The sequence below is a fragment of the Pagrus pagrus genome, assembly GCF_965226575.1.
Source record: "Pagrus pagrus genome assembly, chromosome: 13".
NCBI classification, from domain to species: Eukaryota; Metazoa; Chordata; class Actinopteri; order Spariformes; family Sparidae; genus Pagrus; species Pagrus pagrus.
Genome location: NC_140197.1, coordinates 21,252,273 through 21,270,806, shown reverse-complemented (window position 1 = coordinate 21,270,806; position 18,534 = coordinate 21,252,273). Strand labels below are relative to the sequence as shown.

General features: G+C 45.9%; 1 protein-coding gene across 1 annotated transcript in view; it reads left to right on the top strand.

Moving 5' to 3' along the window:
- The first annotated feature begins 818 nt into the window (after positions 1-818).
- syt3 (synaptotagmin III) overlaps positions 819-18,534 on the top strand; it is a 36,589-nt gene continuing 18,873 nt past the window's right edge. Inside the window, exons 1-6 of the mRNA XM_084372108.1 lie at positions 819-1,092; positions 5,922-6,289; positions 7,818-8,228; positions 12,413-12,799; positions 15,501-15,609; positions 17,046-17,222. Coding sequence (XP_084228234.1) covers positions 8,078-8,228; positions 12,413-12,799; positions 15,501-15,609; positions 17,046-17,222 — 824 coding nt within the window. The 5' untranslated portion in view covers positions 819-1,092; positions 5,922-6,289; positions 7,818-8,077. The remainder of the gene's footprint in view (positions 1,093-5,921; positions 6,290-7,817; positions 8,229-12,412; positions 12,800-15,500; positions 15,610-17,045; positions 17,223-18,534) is intronic.

Here is an 18,534-nt window from a genome sequence, read left to right as displayed (position 1 = left end):
TACGTTCCTCCCCTCTCTCCCCATATGAGGCCTGCAGGAATATCATAATCCAATCAGGACTCCAATAAGACTGTGTCTCATTCTAACTAGATCATGGCCTCCGTATACCTCAGCTGCTCTTCTCGTTGAGGTTTCCATGGTTCACACACACACACACGCTCTCACACACACACACACACACACACACACACACACACACACACAGGAGCCGTGTCCTTCTTTTCGCTCTGAGCCGAACAACATGGGCCCTCTACTCCATCTCTGCTCTCCAACACTTCCTCCTCACACTCCCCCATCCTCAGCTGCACCCCAAACTCCTCTCATCTCAGGGATGCTGTCATAAAACGAGGTAACATTTTATGTGCCCCCCTCCCTCGCTCCCTCGCTCCCTCGACCCACCCACTACAACCACCACCACCACCTCTCCAGGGGCATCTGCAGGAGTATTATTATCTAATCACATCTTTAATAAGACCAAACAACATCCTGGGTCCTTTTAACCCACCTATGTACCCTCCAGGCTGAGAGTGGCCATTACCCTCCACGCCATCCACGCCAGCCCCCCTCCTCCCTCTATGGGTTCCACACAAACACACCAGCACACACACACCAACTCGCATCCCTACACGCCCCACATACATCAGTATGTCTTTAGCATTGGCCGGGCTGTACAGGCAGTGAGAGGAGAGACACAGTATTAGTATTCAGAGCACAGGGAGGAAAAAAAAGGGAGGGAGCGAGCAGCCGAGTGAGAGAGAGGGAGAGAGAGAGAGGGAGGGAGGGGATAGTGAAACAGAGAGGAGGAAAAAACACAAGGAGGGGGGAAAAATATAAGAGAAGAATACAGGAAACGGGAGGGAAAGAGGGGAGGGCAGAGATATCATATTGTTCATTTCTCCCTCTCAGTCTGCCATCCCGGTTGCGGGGTTTATTGCTCGGTGCGTCTTGGAGAGAAGCGAGAGAGGAGAGAGGAGGGGGTGGACAGAGCGAAAGAGGGCGGAATGCCCCTTTACAAGCGTCGCATCTGACTAAAACAGCGGAGGAGCCCGTGCATCGGACAGAGAGGGAGACAGTGCTTTCTGCAACGCCAAGGTAGGCTGACATTCCCTTTGTGTTAGTCCGGTGGCCAGCATGCATTCGGGTCCGGCGGTATCTGCGAGGCGTGCGTTATTCGCATCATACCTCCTTTGATCCCGCATCCCGCACTGGGCTCTGCTGAATGTGCCCTAAATCCAGCAGCATGTGTCTGTTTCCCATTAATATTTAATGTATATTATTCGTGCATCACCCCGGCTCCTCCATATCGCGTTCTGCCATGAGTAGGTATGTGTTCCGAGCACATAGTGGGATGCATGTTGTGCGTGGAGGCTGTACCATCCTGTAGGAACAGAGAGCAGGCTCCTATCTGTATTACAAGTGTATCAATGGCTGACGATGGTGATTTAACTTTTTTTTTTTTCTTTCCCCCCCCAAGCAAACGCTATTAGATGTGAGGCGATCAGACAGTGGGGTGCGCGCACGAGCACGCAGAAAACACACAGAAGACAGGTTGACGTGCGTAAGACGTGCGTAATTCCCCCTCCACCCACACCCCCTTCACCCCACCCACCCCTCTCCTCTCCTCCCCCCCCACCCCTCAATATCAAAGGCACAGTTGCTCTGGCTTCTCACCACAGAGAACCATATTTATGCAAATGGACACACACACACACACACACACACACAAAAAAATCCCCAACGCACTGAGACACACTGACTCACCGACTCTGACATAGCAGTAGGTGAAAAATGAAGTGAGGGCGGACGTTGTCTGTGTGTGTGTGTGTGATCACACTCCCTGTCTGTAAATAGGTCCCACTCTGCAGCTACACTGGCTGTGCAAGAGACAGGAAGAGCAGCACCGATATCCCAGGGTTCCTGGCCCGCCACTTGCTCTCTATTTCCTGTCCCGAGTTATAGATAATTTAGACACTGGCAGCTTCAGCAGGCCCAGAGTGGTAGAAAGCTGTGAGAGCGTGAACAGCAACCTTTGATATGTGTGAATGTGGGATAGAAATAGGTAGAGATAAAAGGAGACAGAGTCTGCCTGGTTGTGAACGGGTGTTTGATTGCATGTTTATAGAGATATATGGTCTTAAGCAGTTATTAAGGCCCCCTCTCCCCCACCTCGTGTTATTTATTTGCTGAGAGGGTGTCCAGGAGCTATTATAGGACGGGCTAAATTGGAACAACCTCGAGGCTGAGGCTCAGGAAAGCTATTACCTCTAGTCAATAGACATTAATATCCCCATGCTCAATCTTGGCCTCATACGGTGCCGTCTCTGTCCCGGCTCTACTGGAGTAACCAAAAAGATGTGTTGTAGTAGCCCTATCTGTTTACCCCTGTGCATCAATCCGTCACAGTCGAATGAGCAGAGAGGAGCGATGATAGCATTGTCTCCGGTAGACATCGCCGTGGCCTCGAAAGGAAGTGATGCAGCACAAAAAGGAGGATATGCCAGCTCCGGTGGAGAGAGGTCACGACCTCTATGAATCAGGGATAGTCCTGACGAATGGCGGATGATCTAAGGGTACATGAGTACATCGATTTGAGATGGTACACAACATGATACGGCCCAGCAGGGTACGGCAGAGCAGATAGCATCAAAGTCTGGAACAGAGAGGAGCAGGTCACAGGGCAAAGTCGCCGGTCTGTAGCGCACAGCAGTCTGGGAACGACACGTCGTGCCGCTCATGAAAACACTGGCGTAAAGGCACAGAGATGGGAAGTGTGAAACTCGCTTAAACACTTAAGCAAATTCGCAGACTTTAAACAAAGAGCGACAACAAAAGCAGTCGTGGCAAGGATGAGAGGTTCAATTAGAGATGACTTCCAGGTACAGATGAAAACAAAAGACAGAGCGTGGCGGCGGATAGGGGGACTTGAAAGCAGGTTCAATGAGATCCGACTGAAACATCCTATTAGGTATAACCAATGGATTAGTCTCCTTTGTCTACAGAAGCGTTATGTTCTCACACAAAAAAGGGTCTGACTGTTCTCAGTTCAATTTTGCAATTATGAAGGTGTTCGGTTTCTCCCTATAAAGTAGTTTTGAGCGATACACACTGTAATTCTTATTAGTCCCAGCTTAATAAAAAGAGACGAGAAGACTGAAAGGGATTTTTATGAAACGTGAATAAGTATATCTTAAATCTTCCTCATTATTCAGGGATCTCGAGAACCTCAACATAATACTTCCACTACTGTATCCTCTGCTACAACTAATAATATTGATCCATGTCGTTCTGAACTGGGAAAAGCTAAAAATTAGACGTACTTTATTCGGCCGAAAGACAAATTCATCATTTGACTGGAAAATGAAATGCCGAGTGATGATACGGGGTTGCAACAGATCACAGGTTTGTGGTAAGCATCTGAATGTCGTCTGCTTGTTATTCAGCAGACAGCAGCGTTTCAAATGCCTTATCACTGTAATTCCCAAACCCAGCTGAGGTGTGTGATTCATCCCTCGGAGACAGATCTCACATACAGATTTCAGTCGCACTCTCCAACATGATCCTTGTTACTGAAAAACCGGCCCCCCCTGGGTTTTAGCAAATTCACATTCGCCCTGCTCCAGGATTTTTTGTTTGTTTGCGGCTGATTTTTCGCCGGAATATTCTGAGCAGCCGAGTAAAACCGCTGGAATTCTCGTACGAGGAGTGCAGAGCCGAGAAATAAGAAATGCAACGTCCCAAAAAAAGAGTGAGGGATTGCATTCAATATTAGATAAATATTTATCGGTGTGTGCCCCAGCAGTGTCGAGTTTATTTCCTCACATTCTGGATGTGCCTCCCCGCTCTAATTTGTATTGGATTTGTTGGGTTCTTCTTCTTCTCGGCTCTGCGGGCACCTGAGGGCGGCTCCGAATCTGTCCCTTCTGTGCAAATACGAGAATGATCCCTTCATTATGAGGGGATACAAACATAAACGCCTCATCTGCTTCATCGCCTATAAGCTAGATTGAGGATGTAACGGCTGGACTGAGTCATTAAAAATGAGACGTTTGGCTGATGCTCTTATCTTTAGTGATTAGCAGGAGGGGCCAGCCGGGGGGCTCATGGTCAAGGACAGCTGTTGAGGGTTGAACTGGCAGCCGTCTATTAACTGGTCCTACTTTCTCATCCAACTGGCCTTTGTTCCCCAGATCTAACTCGTGATCTGATCGGACAGCTTCTCCCATGATTGCCCCCTGATCTCCTCCGGTCCCCCTTTTTATTCTTGATTGGATAAGACCTCCGTATACGGATCCTCCTTTCTCCGCCGCGTGATTAGACTGTGACCTTGCACGCCGTCCTGTCTCCTCTGTCCGATCGGACAGTGACCTTACTGGTCGACTGGTCTGTGTTGTGGTGTATCCGTTCCCTGAGAGTATTGATCCCAGGCAGAACAGCAGTCAATGGAGCGTCTGTGGGAGGTTTAGTGTTGCTCTGTTCACTACAGTAGCAATGTGCGTTTCTGGGCATGGCACTATCAGAGAGGAACGATTCGTCGAAGGCGTGTGTATGTGTGAATAACAAGGCCCTGCAAATATTTAGCTTGAAGTAAATTGTGTCCCGAAACCCTTGATTACCATTGTTGCTGTGTCACCCTCGCCGCCAGCTTCCTATGTGTTGTTTCTGCCCTTCTCTGCTCCATTTTTTTCCCCTCCCTCTTTATCTGTCTCGCCACCAATTTAATGTCAGCATCTCTTTTATCCCTCTCTCTCTCTCCGTCTCCCTCTCGCTACACAATCGTTCTTTCTGTCTGTCTGTCTCTTCCATTTCTTCTTCGCCTCTCCCTCTCTCCTGATGCTCTCACTGGCATTTGAGGCGGCCAGTTTTGTGCCAGACAGCCATTCCTCAGATTGAGATATCCTGGGTTTTAAAGTCACTCAGACAGATTTACTATCTTAATGGGAGAGAGTGGCGGGGGGCAAGAGGAGGGCTGGTGCACGATGTTGGGTCGGGATGGCGTTTTGATTCACTAATTTTGGAGTCCTTTCTACAATAGGCTGAGCCGGAGATGGACAGATAAATAGACTCCGCATTATCTGAGTTTCCTTCAGACTGACAGACTACCCTAATGTGACAATCATCTCCTCAAAAGAGACAGAGACAGAGGGCGAACAAGAGAGGAAAAGTGTGTTCCTGTCTTCAAGAGGAGACTCGAAAGCGAGCGAGTGGAAGGATTTCTTGTTTCTGATCTTGTTCGGAGTGAAATATGTCTTTGCCTAATGCGGTGATTGATTGATGGGTGGGAGACAGATGGACACATAAGGAGCACTTTGCTAGGGAGGCGCCACTCAATACACAAAGACTGACGTTGACATTTTACAGAACAACATACATCAAATGATCAATAGTCCTTCCTCTGTCCAACCAGGCACCTTGCTTGAGAAATAGGTCCGCCGCTCCACAAGGACAGAACAGCCTGGTGGAAAAGTGAGCTGACCTCTCACCATGAACATTGTTTTGCCAGTGATTTATTTTCCAGCCCAGCCTGCTCTGCTTTTACACGATCTTTGGCGAGACATACTCAATGCCAAGGGTTTTTTTTTTTTCTGTATTATTAGACACAACTTTGCATACATTCTCCTCAGTCAGTGTCCCTGGAGACTCGCAGACTCTGAGAAACTGGAGTTTGGGCATTGACCTGCTTTTATTTAGACAGAATGAGTTCAAAAATAAAGACGGTGTGCAAAGGAAGTCTAGTTTCTCCGGGATGAAAGGACAAGGAGCGAACACATTAAACAGTCAGACTTAATACATCTAATTATACCTCCGTCTGATGTTTTAGGAGATCTTGTAGTCCGCAAACCTTTGTGTGTTCTTTCGCTCCATTAGTGTCCCTCTTGTTGTGCAAGTTCACCTTATTAATTGATTGATTTGTTGTGTTTCAGGTGACGTAGGAGAGCTTCAAAAGAGTCTCCACAAATCTGACAGTGGCCTCTGGTCCGTGCGGATGTGTTGGAGGGAGCACGGACACAACAGACGCATCCCACCGTTTACTGATGGAGCTAGATGACTAAGAGCTCAACTCTGTTCCCAACTTACAGCGGAGACAAAAAACCATTTGTCTGCAGGCTCCTGTTTCTGGTCTTGGAAGCATTAGGAAAATAACAAGCAAAAGGTTATGCACGCACTGCAGGCATAACTCCACTTTCCTCAGCCAAATCTGTTTGTAAAGAAAATTATACATGTGGAGTGCCTCCGCTCTGGCTTGCAAATTCAACATGGCCCAGAACGTCGAGAGTCCAGTTCAATAAAGGTAAAACACACAAACCATGGCTTTATGGCATTATTAAAGCTAATGAAATGCTTTAATTTGGATTTTTGCTTCATTTTAATGGATCCGTGTAGTAAAATGTGGAGCCAAATCTGAGGTAGTCGATGAATCCTCCAGGCAGTAGATTGAATGTGTTGAGTAATTTGGATGAATCTAACCTATCATTACAAATAAAAGAGAAACCAGTACTCAGTCTCCTTCACCCTCACGGTGTTGGAGTTCCTTCAGCATATTTGTGTTTTAGGGACTCAAAACAAGAGAGCTCATAATTATCTAGATTGCTCTGTAATTGTAGTAAGGAGTGTTTTACTTTGAAATAGTATGCAGATTTTCAGGATGACTAACCCACTGGTCAATTTCCGACACCAGAATCCTCCCTGTATCATCACGAGATTGCTGACAATAGAGCTCTCTGAAATTAAATAGGCACCCTGTCGAGTGAGCGCTCAAGCATTTGGAATTATGAATTGGAGTCTGACGATTGACATTTAAGTAAAAGAAACTCAAAATTGGGCTTTTGGTGCTGTATGTAGTGTGTCCAGTTATAAGTTTGATTTATATGATTTTAGCAACGCAAAGGTACCAGTCATTTACCTCCTTCACCTCCCGGATAAAGAGTCAAAGCTACATTTTTCTAGCTTGTAAGTCAAAACTAGGTTAAATTTGTGCCATATCCAGATTTCTATAAAGCGATCTTTTTGATATCAGCGTGGAATTGAATGAAATGTAATGCGAAGGGATTGCTCGTGGTGCCGAACCCAGTGTGAATCAACACCAAACTCAACACCATTCGCAAACTCCCTGCAGCTTTTTAATTCAGGCCCAAAGTACTTTTTGTACCTCAAGGGGTAGGTTAAAGCTTATTAACTAAATGGTAAAGGTCTTTTAGCCACACGCAGACTGTTATTTACCCCGGAGCCTTCTGCTACCAGTCCTATACAATTAATGTAAATGGAAATTAATTTGTGCTCCTCAAAGCGTTGAAATTGTAATGTTTGAGAAAGGACGCAGCAATATGCCGTGCCAGACACAACACTCTGGCAAATTAGGATAACCCACGGAGCTTTATAGTATTTCTACCAAACAAAAGAAAATGTAAAATAACCAGCAGTGAGGTCTGTGGTTTGTGGTCGCAGCAGAGGGCTCACCAGTGTGGCTAATATGTTATGTAAGACAATGTGTTTTTTCATATTATTGGTGAACCTTTGCGGTAAATGTTGCCAACCTTAACACAAATCTGCCAAATTTAAGCAACGTGATGTACTTGCAACAGGATTAACTTTTCTGACTTCTTACACGATGCCAGTTGCCTAGTATCACTCTTCATCGTGTACGCTAAAGTAATATGATTTAGCAGCGGAGCCAATGATCTATCAGGGACACACTGATGGTTTTGGCATCAGTGTTCTCACTTAATGGTTAAGGTGACCAATCTGCCAAAAAACTTGATTTGTACACTTTTATGCCCTTACACTCACGTTGCCAGTTTCTCTTCCTTTATCTCTTCCAGGGAAAGTGAGAGGGGTGGGTGTCGCTCAGTCACACATGGGCACTTCAGGCTGGTCTCTGTGATCCGGACCAAGACACCCTGCAGGCCCCCTCCCGTTCTTCCTTTATTGACGCTGCCCCCCTCCGCTTCCTCTGCCTCCTCCTTGTAAAAGGTGGACGGGCCGACACTCTACTTACCCGAGCGCCGTCCGATAGGTGAGGGCGGCGAGGGCTGGACTGTCATTGGCTGACTGCTGGTGAGAGTGCAATGCGGATTGGAGGATGTCGGGGGACTGGGATGAAGACCTGTGTAAGAAGGCGCTGGTGTTGGTGAAGGAGCTATGCTTCAACTCCCCGAGAGGTTACAGCCAGAGTGAACGCTGCAGGGAGTTCAACTACCTGGTGGGGGGTCATAACAGACATCTGGACCAAGGTAACTGACTGAAGATTTTAAAAGTGATATGAGTATATAGGAAGCTTTTCTTCTGTTTACGCTCAAAGAATTCAAAATACGGAGTTCACAATCACGCCAGGGGCTTTTGGGAGGCGCTGAAAACATGTACGCCTTGAGTTTCGTCTTAAAAATGTCAGCGGAGAGAGAACATTTGATTTAAACTGGGGGCGATTCCAGAGCATTGTATCTGCCACCACAAAGGCACAATCTCCCTTACCCGCTGGGCTTGTGGATCAGTTAAAAACAATTTGGAGCTAAGAGTACGAGAGTTGGAGTAAGAACAGAGAAGTTATGAAATGTACAGAGGTGCCAGCCCATGTATAGTTTTCAAACAGATAGAAGAACAGCTTGAAGTCAAACCTGTATTGGACAGGCAGCCAGTGCGGGATTGTGTCAAGCTGATGACCCCGAACCTGCGAAAAATCTTGCAAGAGTGATCATTTTTACTTTTAAGTTATGATCTTTCCTTAAGCCTCATCAAGTGTTTATTGCCTACGATTACTACGATTACTTGCTAGCACTGACTGCAGTTCAGGTATGCTCGTAGCAGAGCAATGCTAACCTGCTGATGTCAAGCAGGTGTAACATTTACTAGGTTGACCATCCTGCATTAGTGTGCTAGCATGCTAACATTTGTACACAGTGTACAGCTGAGGCTGGAGGGGTTGTACTTAGTTTTGCAGGTATTTGGTCATAAACCAAAGTGTTTTGACATGATGATGGCACTAACAGAAGAGTCAGGGGATCGCAAAGTGATTACAGTTCGTCCCGCGGGGAGCGTGAATGTCAGCACAACATTTCATGGCAATCCATCGAATAGCCATACAAATATTGCCACCCTGCCTGAACCTAATGTCAAATTAATGTGTTCAAACATCAGCTGAAGCCTCTCAAACATCCCTCATCTGTCCATATTGAGTCTTTTCCATCATTTAAAACAGCTAAAACTGGCTTAGCTTTTGGACCATCGCTGCTGTACTCTGTGAAATACGAACTCAACAGACACCTTTCAAGCCTACATGGGGGCGAGTCTTTGATACTGAAACGATTTGGGGAATTGCTTTATGGGACCCATCACTCGCTCAAAAGGAATTCATTGAATTTTTCTAACCCATTATGGTTTGAATCAAGCGTTAACACCCCGACAAGAACAAAAAATCTAGATCTGATGCTTCAAATATGGTGTGTTTTCTCATGAAAGTGCTCTCAGTCAGGATATTATCTATAGGAAGCTTCAGTTTGCGTTGTCAATTGCAGCAGCAGGTGATGTTGGTGAATGTTAAGAGGAGTGCTTATGTTCAAAGATAGTTAGAGGTACTGTGCACTCAGGACCACAAACCATGAAATATTCATCTGCAAGTTTGAATGGTACAAGTCCATCCCGTTCCTTTCACGAGCCCCAAAAGAGTCTCCACAGAATCCTACATTTGTTATCTCAGAGCTGGATTACCAATAATTTTTTTTTTTTTTTAAGTAAACTGAGTAGGTGCATCACGCTGCACCCTGGAGTGTATTGTGTGCAGAGTATTGTGTGTGGGTTCTCATTGAAGCATTTGGAAGTGCAATGCGCTGTTATGCAGATTAGCGTGGAATGGATATCTGTGGCTCAGTGTAGATTAGCCTGGATTGGCTGCATGTTGCCTCTGGAGATTTGGACGGCTCTGTGAAGAAATGTCACGGCATGGTTTTAGGCGTTGGCCCCCTCGCTTACCAGCTGTGATTTTTCGGTGTTTGCTGACGGAAGTCTCCGAGCCCTCCGAGGACCGCGACCGCCGAAAGCTGTCAGCGAATGGCTTGTGTAAGCAGCAGAGATGTGTTTGATGTGGAGCGATGTAGGAGTCCCAGCGGGCTTGCATCAGTCGCTGATTGACAAGGAGTCTCAGTCCCGCTTCACGGTACACTTCTGAGGCCTCCTACCCGCCCACCTACCTGCCCGCTGACTTTCTTTTATTATGCTTTGCGGATTAGCGATGGATCTATGGCAGGATCACACTCCAGGAAGGTACAGCTACTGCCCTAAAGAGAGACAAATGGAGGAGAGTGGTTTGGCCCTGACAGTCCCTGTGCACGTTTGATCACAGCCGTGTCTTATCAGTGCACCCTGATCTTCCAACCACACGCAACCTACTCCTCTGCCGCCTTGCTTTGTTTTTCCCCATCTAGATCAATACATTAACCTTTCTTATCCTTAAACCCCTCCCCTCTTTAGGTTTCGCTCTAAATCATTGTCAGCTTGTTTTCCTCCATCTCTCTGTTCCTGCGCTCCTTCTCCCTCAACCAGTGCCTCTTTGGTTTTCGACTCTTTCACACATGACGTGGTAGTTGCATCGACTTTATCAACCCGGCTCCCTCCCTTCTTCCTCCTCCTCCTTCTCCGAGGGAATGAAAAGGGGGAATAAACCCAGTCAGCTTATATGTCTGTTTCAACATGTGCACCAATCTGTTTTCAACCCTCTCCCTGTCTATCCCGGCCCTGCCGGCCATTCTGTGGTTTGGATCGTTTTTCCTTTCACTCCATCCTCCTTCATCACTACTGTCCTTTCTTTCGTGATCTCTTCCTACCTTCCCGTGCCCTCTTTTACTCTCCTCCCGCTCCATCACTATCGTCCCGTCTCCAGATTTCCATCGTCACGTTGCTCTCTCTTCCTCCTTTCTCTCCCATTCCATCCCTTGTTCATCAATTCCCACCCCGTCGTGTTCTCCGCTGAGACAGATCGATGTCCCCGCGCCCATCCCCCACCTCCGCGGCCCCCCAATCATATCTTTTGAACAAGTGCTGATTAATGACATACACAGACTGATGAATAATTCACCAAAGAGCGAGCGAAGGAAGGAGAGGCAGCGGAGGGGAGGGTGGAGAGAAGGTAGGGGTGACGAACAAAGAGACAGTTGCTGAGGAGAGGAATAAAGTCAAAGCGTGCAGAGGCAGACAGCATGGGAAAAGAAATGACAGCGAGGAATGAGGGGTGTTTGAGGGGATTATATAGAGGAGAAAGCGAAAGAGAAAGAGGGAGGGCGGGTAGAGACAGAAGGCAAACTGAATTCCAGAAGATGTACCCCAGGGCTGGAGGATTGGCTGCTGTTGTCTTGTTTTCACTCATTTGCTCTCAGTCTTGTTGCCAGCCTGTTACAGATAAAATTGCATTCTCTTTTGTGTGATTTAACAGTGTCTATGTCTTTGTCATGCCCATAAAGACACTTTGAATGGAAGCAAATTAAAGGAAGACTTGGTCTAAGAAAAAGCAGGCCTGTGTGTGGATCTGGTGGTGGTGGTGGTGGTGGTGGTGGTGGGGGGGGTTGGGCAACATTTTCCTCTGGCGCTGTTCTACACAAAGGTGATGTTTGGCCTGCCCGCAGACAGGAAGGACTGTTAATTGGTGGCCCTCTGGTCTGGATAGAGTCCAAGATGGCGAGAGGCAAACATTCCAGTTAGATGCTGCAAGGTGGGGAAGCGTACACGGTTAGCGAAATCTTCACACTGTGTCATAATGAGTCTTCTTGGTCTACTTACAAGCCATTAATATTCATGTTCAGAGCTCTGGGCCTATAGTTCATTTTGGGCTCTGATTGGTCCTTTTGTAAAGACAGTCATCAGACTGGAAACATGCTATTTATAAAGAGACTTCAAATGGATCAGGATAATTATAAATATTCATTGTATATTTAGTCTATTTATTATAAATATTCATGAGTTATTTATTTACAAATTTATGAATTCATCATGAATTTGTTGTATCATAGGCTCCGACACGTGCACTCGTGCAGGTCTAAATAAAACTACAAAAGTTTCCGAGTTCTGGAGCCGATGTCGACTCTCCTCTATTTCTGCTCTCTTTGACGTTGGCTGCTGCCGGAGCTGTCCGACAGTCCAGTGCTGAAGCTGTGCTTTTCTTTTATTTGTACACTTTTTCATCCGGATGAGTCATACTCCACCATCCCCGACACACACATCCTCTATCCCCCCATATCCACACCCGCACCCACCCCTCAGACACAGTCCTTGAGCCTTCACAGATTAAAAAGCTAATAACCATGAGGAAATGCTCGATGACATTGCAAAGAGACATCACTGTAGATGTTTCTCTTCTAACTGTTAAAGCTTCTGTTTCTCATCTCTCCACCTTCTTCACCCTCCCCTCCCGTCTCCCTCTGGTCCCCTGTAGAGATCTCTGTCAGTCTGCTGTCCGTCATCGTGACATTCTGTGGCATCGTCCTCCTCTCCGTCTCCCTCTTTGTCTCCTGGAAGCTCTGCTGGCTGCCATGGCGGGACAAGGAGGGCGGAGGCCTAAACCTGACATCGGGGTTACTGCCAGGAAGCGCCGGCGTCGGAAGCCTCGGAGGCACCGGCGGCTCATCGCTCTTACCGCCGCTGCTGCAGAGGAAGGAGGGCCAATCCTCGTCCTCGCTCTACCCCTCCTTGGGCCAGCACCACCCCCACTTCTCTGACCTGGTGGGGCTGGAGAGGGGGGAGGTCGGGGGTGTGGTTGGGGGACCGCATGAGACCCAGGAGCACTCCTACCTGGATATGGACTCCTACCCCAACAATGCCGGTGAGAGAGAGCGAGAGAGCAAGCTCACAGTCATCTCTTAATCCCAGTAATGTAATGCCTCAGTCAATAACTTCTCATTTTGATATACCTACAGAACACTGAATGTAATACAGTTACCTACATACAGAGGATCATTCATCAGTGCAGCAACAGTGTGATGAATACTGATCATGATTGTATTTATATAAATGGGTTTTCTTTCAGTCGTGCTACATTCAAGGAATATTAGTTTTTCTCTTATCACACATACTTAGTTATGCAGGTCATTTTAGAGAGAGGCACTGTGCAACGCAAAAGAGGAAGGATGTGTTTTGTTTGTCCCTTCGGGGCTACCGTAGTAACATGGCGGTGCAGTAGGCATGTTGCCCGGTACTTCCCAAACTTTTTCTACAGAACCGCAACTTCAGTTTGACATGTCACTGACGAAGCTAGATATGAAACACGTCTCCTTTATAGAGGAAGCATTAAAAGTGTCACTGCATCATGCGTCTCAAACTTAAACAGCAGTTTCATAAAGCCACTCCGTTCTGCAAGTAGTTTTTCTTTTTACTCTATTTTTCTGAAGAAATCAACAGGCTTCTCTTTGTGTTAAGGATGTGTAGTCTCCAAGTGGCATCTTACTGTAACTTGTTTGCCTTCGTACTGTCAGAGGCTGATATCTTAAGACACACAACACACTGCGGTCTCTCCGCATTACTCACAATCGTACTGGTGGAGCCGAAGAAGATATGCCTTGTCATATTTCCTTTTCTTTGTTTTGGTCTCGTTTGGTAGCCTTGCCGTGCCACCCCTGTAATCTCCGCCCCCCAGTTTGGGAGCCACTGTAGCCAAAATAGGCTTAAAACTCTTATAATTACACTAGAACATAGTGGAATCACTTTACCTTACATTTTGCATTTTGTTAAGAAGCAAATATTTGTATTGTCTTTGTGAAAAACCCGTGGCGGTCGTTGAGACTGTAGTGCAAAGTGGAGCTGTCGGTTCGCGAGGCAGACACCCTCCTCTGGCAGCTTCTGCAGGCTGGCAGCTCGTCTCTCTTTCGTTCTTTAGATTGGTATTGATAGTTTTTCCATACATCCGACTGACAAGCTGTGCCTTCAGTCATGGTGACAGGCTTAGGATTTTGGACTCTCTGGAAGATGTGGGCTACCTCCTTGTGGCTTTTCAAAATAAATCAGGAAATCAATACAGCACTTATCGAGCTAGACAGCTTTTTCAAGGCGCTCGTGTGAGGATATTCATAATTACCCTGATTAACGATTACTCCAATGACGGCAATACATTAAATTCAACTCATACTGAATGTTTTTTGCTGCTATCCCCGATAAAATCTTGAATTGTCCCATCCCTATCGTGCAACATGTTGGACTCCGTAGAAGGGGAACTGCAGGTATAAGGCTCGGTCTAAAGTAATGACAACACAACGTTTATTAGGTGATTATAATGAAAACATAATTATGAATACTATATTCCTAGACAGTGGACCTTTAACGTTGCTACGTAAGCATGCAGTTGCTCCAGACATTCACCTGGGGGAAAAATAACTAATCTCTGTCAGCTCTGCTCTGGTGTCTGAAAACCCCCGAGAAAATCTCCCTCTTTAGCTGCTAAATGCTCGTCCTCCTTCACCAGCTAGTTGTATCAGAGCGTGTTTGCAGAAAACAGCTGCCTGATTCCACTGAACACGAGGCTGATGTGAGCAGTGAAACTGAACCAAACAGCAAACGTGCCATGAAACAAAAACAATGAGCTTTAAAGCTCGCCAGAGCTGCCGAGTTGGCTCATGATTCTGTGTGGGTTTGTAACTGCAGGCAACATCGCACACAGTCATTTGATTTAATCTTCAGATGTGAAAAATGAATTCACAAATTTGAGCTGCAGCCATTTGTCGATAGACAGGACGCTAATCGACAAATTATCCTCAATTATTTTCAAAATGTATTTGTCATTTTCAGTCATTCTTCAGAAATAAGACATCAGACATTTGACGGTTTCAGCTTCTCAGGTGGGAAAACCGGCTGCTCTTCTTTGTCTTACATTATAGTAAATGTCATATTTTGTACTGTTGCTAGTCACCTTGAGCTCTAGAATTTCTTTTATTTCTAATTTTTTCATTTTTCCGAACAATTAAAATAAAGAAAATCATTAATTGCAGCATTAATTAAACAAATACATAAAAAGGCACCGGGTAAGGTAGCGTTGAGCTCAAGGGAACCCAAATAAGCAGCAATTACAACAGGAAGCCCCTTTCACAATAAGATAGAAGCTGTTATAAACTGATGTCAGAGAGGTATTAGATCAACCAGCTCAGGTAACTACTACGAGTCCTCAATCTGCTGCTGTATTTACGTTGGCTGTCAGAGCTGGTGCAGGTTGTTCATCATTATTCAGAGTCAAATGTTTGCTGGCTGCCTTTATTGCAGCTGGATGTACCTCCTTTCATAGCCTTCTGTTGTTTATGCCCTTCATGCTGCCTCATGTTGTGCTTTTATAAATACGTCTGCTCACTCCTTCCTTTCTCTCTGCTGTTAAATCACTCTGTTGAGTGATCAATACAATACAATCGATGCGATCAATGGAGCCGACCCTGCATTACAAAAACCCCCCTTTGCATAAGCCTCTAAGGCCACGCTAGCTCTCACAAAACAGACGTGTGAGTCATTAAGGCTTGTTTTTTTTGTCCGTTTTCTCACTCTGTTAGGAACTCTGAAGCTGAGTCAGACGTCTCCAGATGTCCCCAACTCAGAGGTTGGAGCCCAGCCCCATAAAGACCTGCCCAACGCTCATTCCCAGCAGCAGGTCACCTCACGGTCAGTACCGGCTTTATGAGCGTACTTGATGTGTGTATGGGTTCAAAACAGTATGCATTTTTATACATTTCTTATTTAAGTGGAGCAGTGGTTGTGTGTTTTTTGCTGTTGAACTCAGAGATGTAGTGGTGGAGACAAACAGAAGCTAATCTTTGCCTACAGCAAGTGATCATTAAAGAAAAATTGACTGGAAAACAAACGATTAGAAATTAAGGAAAAAAGCTTTAACATAATGTTTTTGTAACCACACTGGTAAAGACCTTGCTGGTTGGCAACCCAATCACCAGAATAAATGTTAGCTAAGAGCGCTTCTGTAAAACCACAGATAAGCTTAAACTGAACTTTTCTGTATGCTGCACGTCTGTTTAGGTTGCATTTTCTTTTTCTCTGTTGTCACAACACTGTGCTCGGCTCTGCTTAGCTGTAGGCACAAAATACACTTGGTTTGGCTTAAAATACCTGTTTTGGTCGCCACGATCTCAGATGGAGAAGGTCTGACTTTCCATGAAAAGTTGTCAGCTTTGGTCACCACAGAAATGATTGAAATGTCTGCAAGCCTTCTAAGAAAAACACCCATTTTTGATGCTACAGAAATGGAGTAAATATCCCCAGGTGTCCACTTGTGTGACTTGAACTGCGGTCGGCTGTTTGGCAGCCTTGGCTCTAATAAACAGACAATAACCGAGAGCTATGGATATGAGCTTCTACAAAAACAGAAACGACACCAGCAAGCCATTTAGCTTCTTGTAACCGATATCTTTAGTGTTTTTTTGCGGTTTTTACTCCAGAAGCACCTTCATCACACACGTAGCCTTGATTTGATTACACTTGTACCTCTTTCACACTGGACTAAAAACCCACTGACACCCGCTAACATCTGGCTTTTTCGCTTCAGTGGGAATAGGGTACAAGCTTTCATTTCCAGGTCATGACTCTGCAGTAGTCACCAGTATTTATCAGCTCCGACAGTGATGGAAACATGCCAGCAGAACGCATGGAGTATGAAAGAGAGACTGAAGTATAAGATATGAAAAATTACCCACCGTAACGTTGTCGCTTCCGGTTTTCTGGAACATTGGTGATGTCGAACGTGACACACCAGAAAGAAATAGAAAAAGGGAAACTCATCTCAGCAGTGGGAGAGGAGCCAATCGCCTATTTTTAGCACTCGCATTTAAAAAACCTGCACACACACACACTCATTGTGGTGTAGAAATGTTCATACTATGATGCATGCATGTGTAGAAAAGGTGTGTAAACTCGTATGCTTATAAAAACAGTGCGTGCACCCACCACTGCGTCCCTGATTAAGCTGCTGAATCACACTGTTGCAGAGCATCTTTTCCTGGTGTGTGTGTGTGTGTGTGTGTGTGTGTTTGTGTGTGTGCTGTGCTCAGTTTAATATTCACCCTCTGAGCTCTTATGTGTCTGTTTAGGCCCAAGCCCATGACTCACCAGCTCTCCAGTCCGGATTTCCACGCTGAGGAGAAGGAGCAGGTAACCTGCATTGGGCAGATCAAACCGGAGCTCTACAGACCCAAAGGCGACCAGGGAGAAGGTAAACAGGGCGACAACTGCGGCAAGATCAGCTTCCTCCTGCGCTACGCCTTCAAGTAAGTCTGCGAGTTTACACTGAGACGGCTTGTTTCCTCTGTCACTGTCTTCTTATGTTCAAAAGTGTTACATCAATAAGTGTTTGTGACGATAATATTAAGGTGATGCTGCACCAGCGTCTGTCGGGAGAAAATGCACACCTTCTGCTTTGATCAAAGTAGATTAAAACACAAAACTTTACTGTGGCTCAAACAGTGTTTTGCTCAGTTTTTTAAATATCTGAATCGTCAGAACTGTTACCCCCAGATCTATTGGGCCCGTTTGCTTCCCCTCACGGCCACGACATGGTCGCCTGAGCTAATTACGACCATTCTAGGTAACGCTGGTGGTTCCACGTCACGTTTCAGAAGCCTCCCAGAAGTGTCTCTGGGCTCTGCTTCATGGAGAATAAGTGCCAAGTCTATTTTCGACAGAAGCCACGTCTAACTGCACAGAGCCAGACAGGAAGTCAGACACAGGAACGGCACAGAGCGTCTGGCCAATTTTCAAAGCAAAACACCATATGCAGACTCTGGACTGTGCTTCATCTCACGACATGAACATTAAAGGGAAATTATGGTAGGCTGGAAGGCCGTGACACAGCTGCAATGGCTGCAGTGGCTGCAGTGTAATCCTTTGGGGCAACAGATTCCCAAATCTTTGGTTAGTATGAATCATTTACACACCTGAACATGTAAATATGGGGCCCAGGTATAAACTCTAAACTATACGGCCTGGTAACACATGGTAGAAGCACGGAAATCAGGGGGAAAATCAACACAAACTGAGCAAGTCAAAAATATGAGGCAGGCATGACACTTCTGAGTACTCCTGGTGGGGTCTGAAGCTGCATGGAGGATGGATTAAAGCCGCGTCACAATGCAAGGTCGGTGGAATCAAAGTGTGACGTGTCACCACAATCCACCACAGAGTATGAAAGCATTATATGGGATGATACACGTGGACCTGGAGCAATGTCTTTCACTTTAAATACCTTAAAGCAACCGTGTTCAGCCATGCTAACTGCTCAGAGATGCTAACATGTTCATAGTCAGACACCCTGTTGTTTATCCGGTGTACTGTTTATCCTGTTCACCCTCTTGAGTGTCAGCATGCCAACATTTACTAATTAGTGCTAAACAGCGTTTAAAACTGAAAGGTAAAACAAAAAAATAAAGAAATTCTGCATTATGTGGATGCTTGTGATAGCCGTGCACATTTCGGAAAAATTGTGACCTTAAAAAAATTACACCTGAGACGTCGTTTGATGAATCTGACACTGAGTTTCACTTGTCTCTCTGGCGAACGTCGATGCATCTGTTTGTGGCGCCG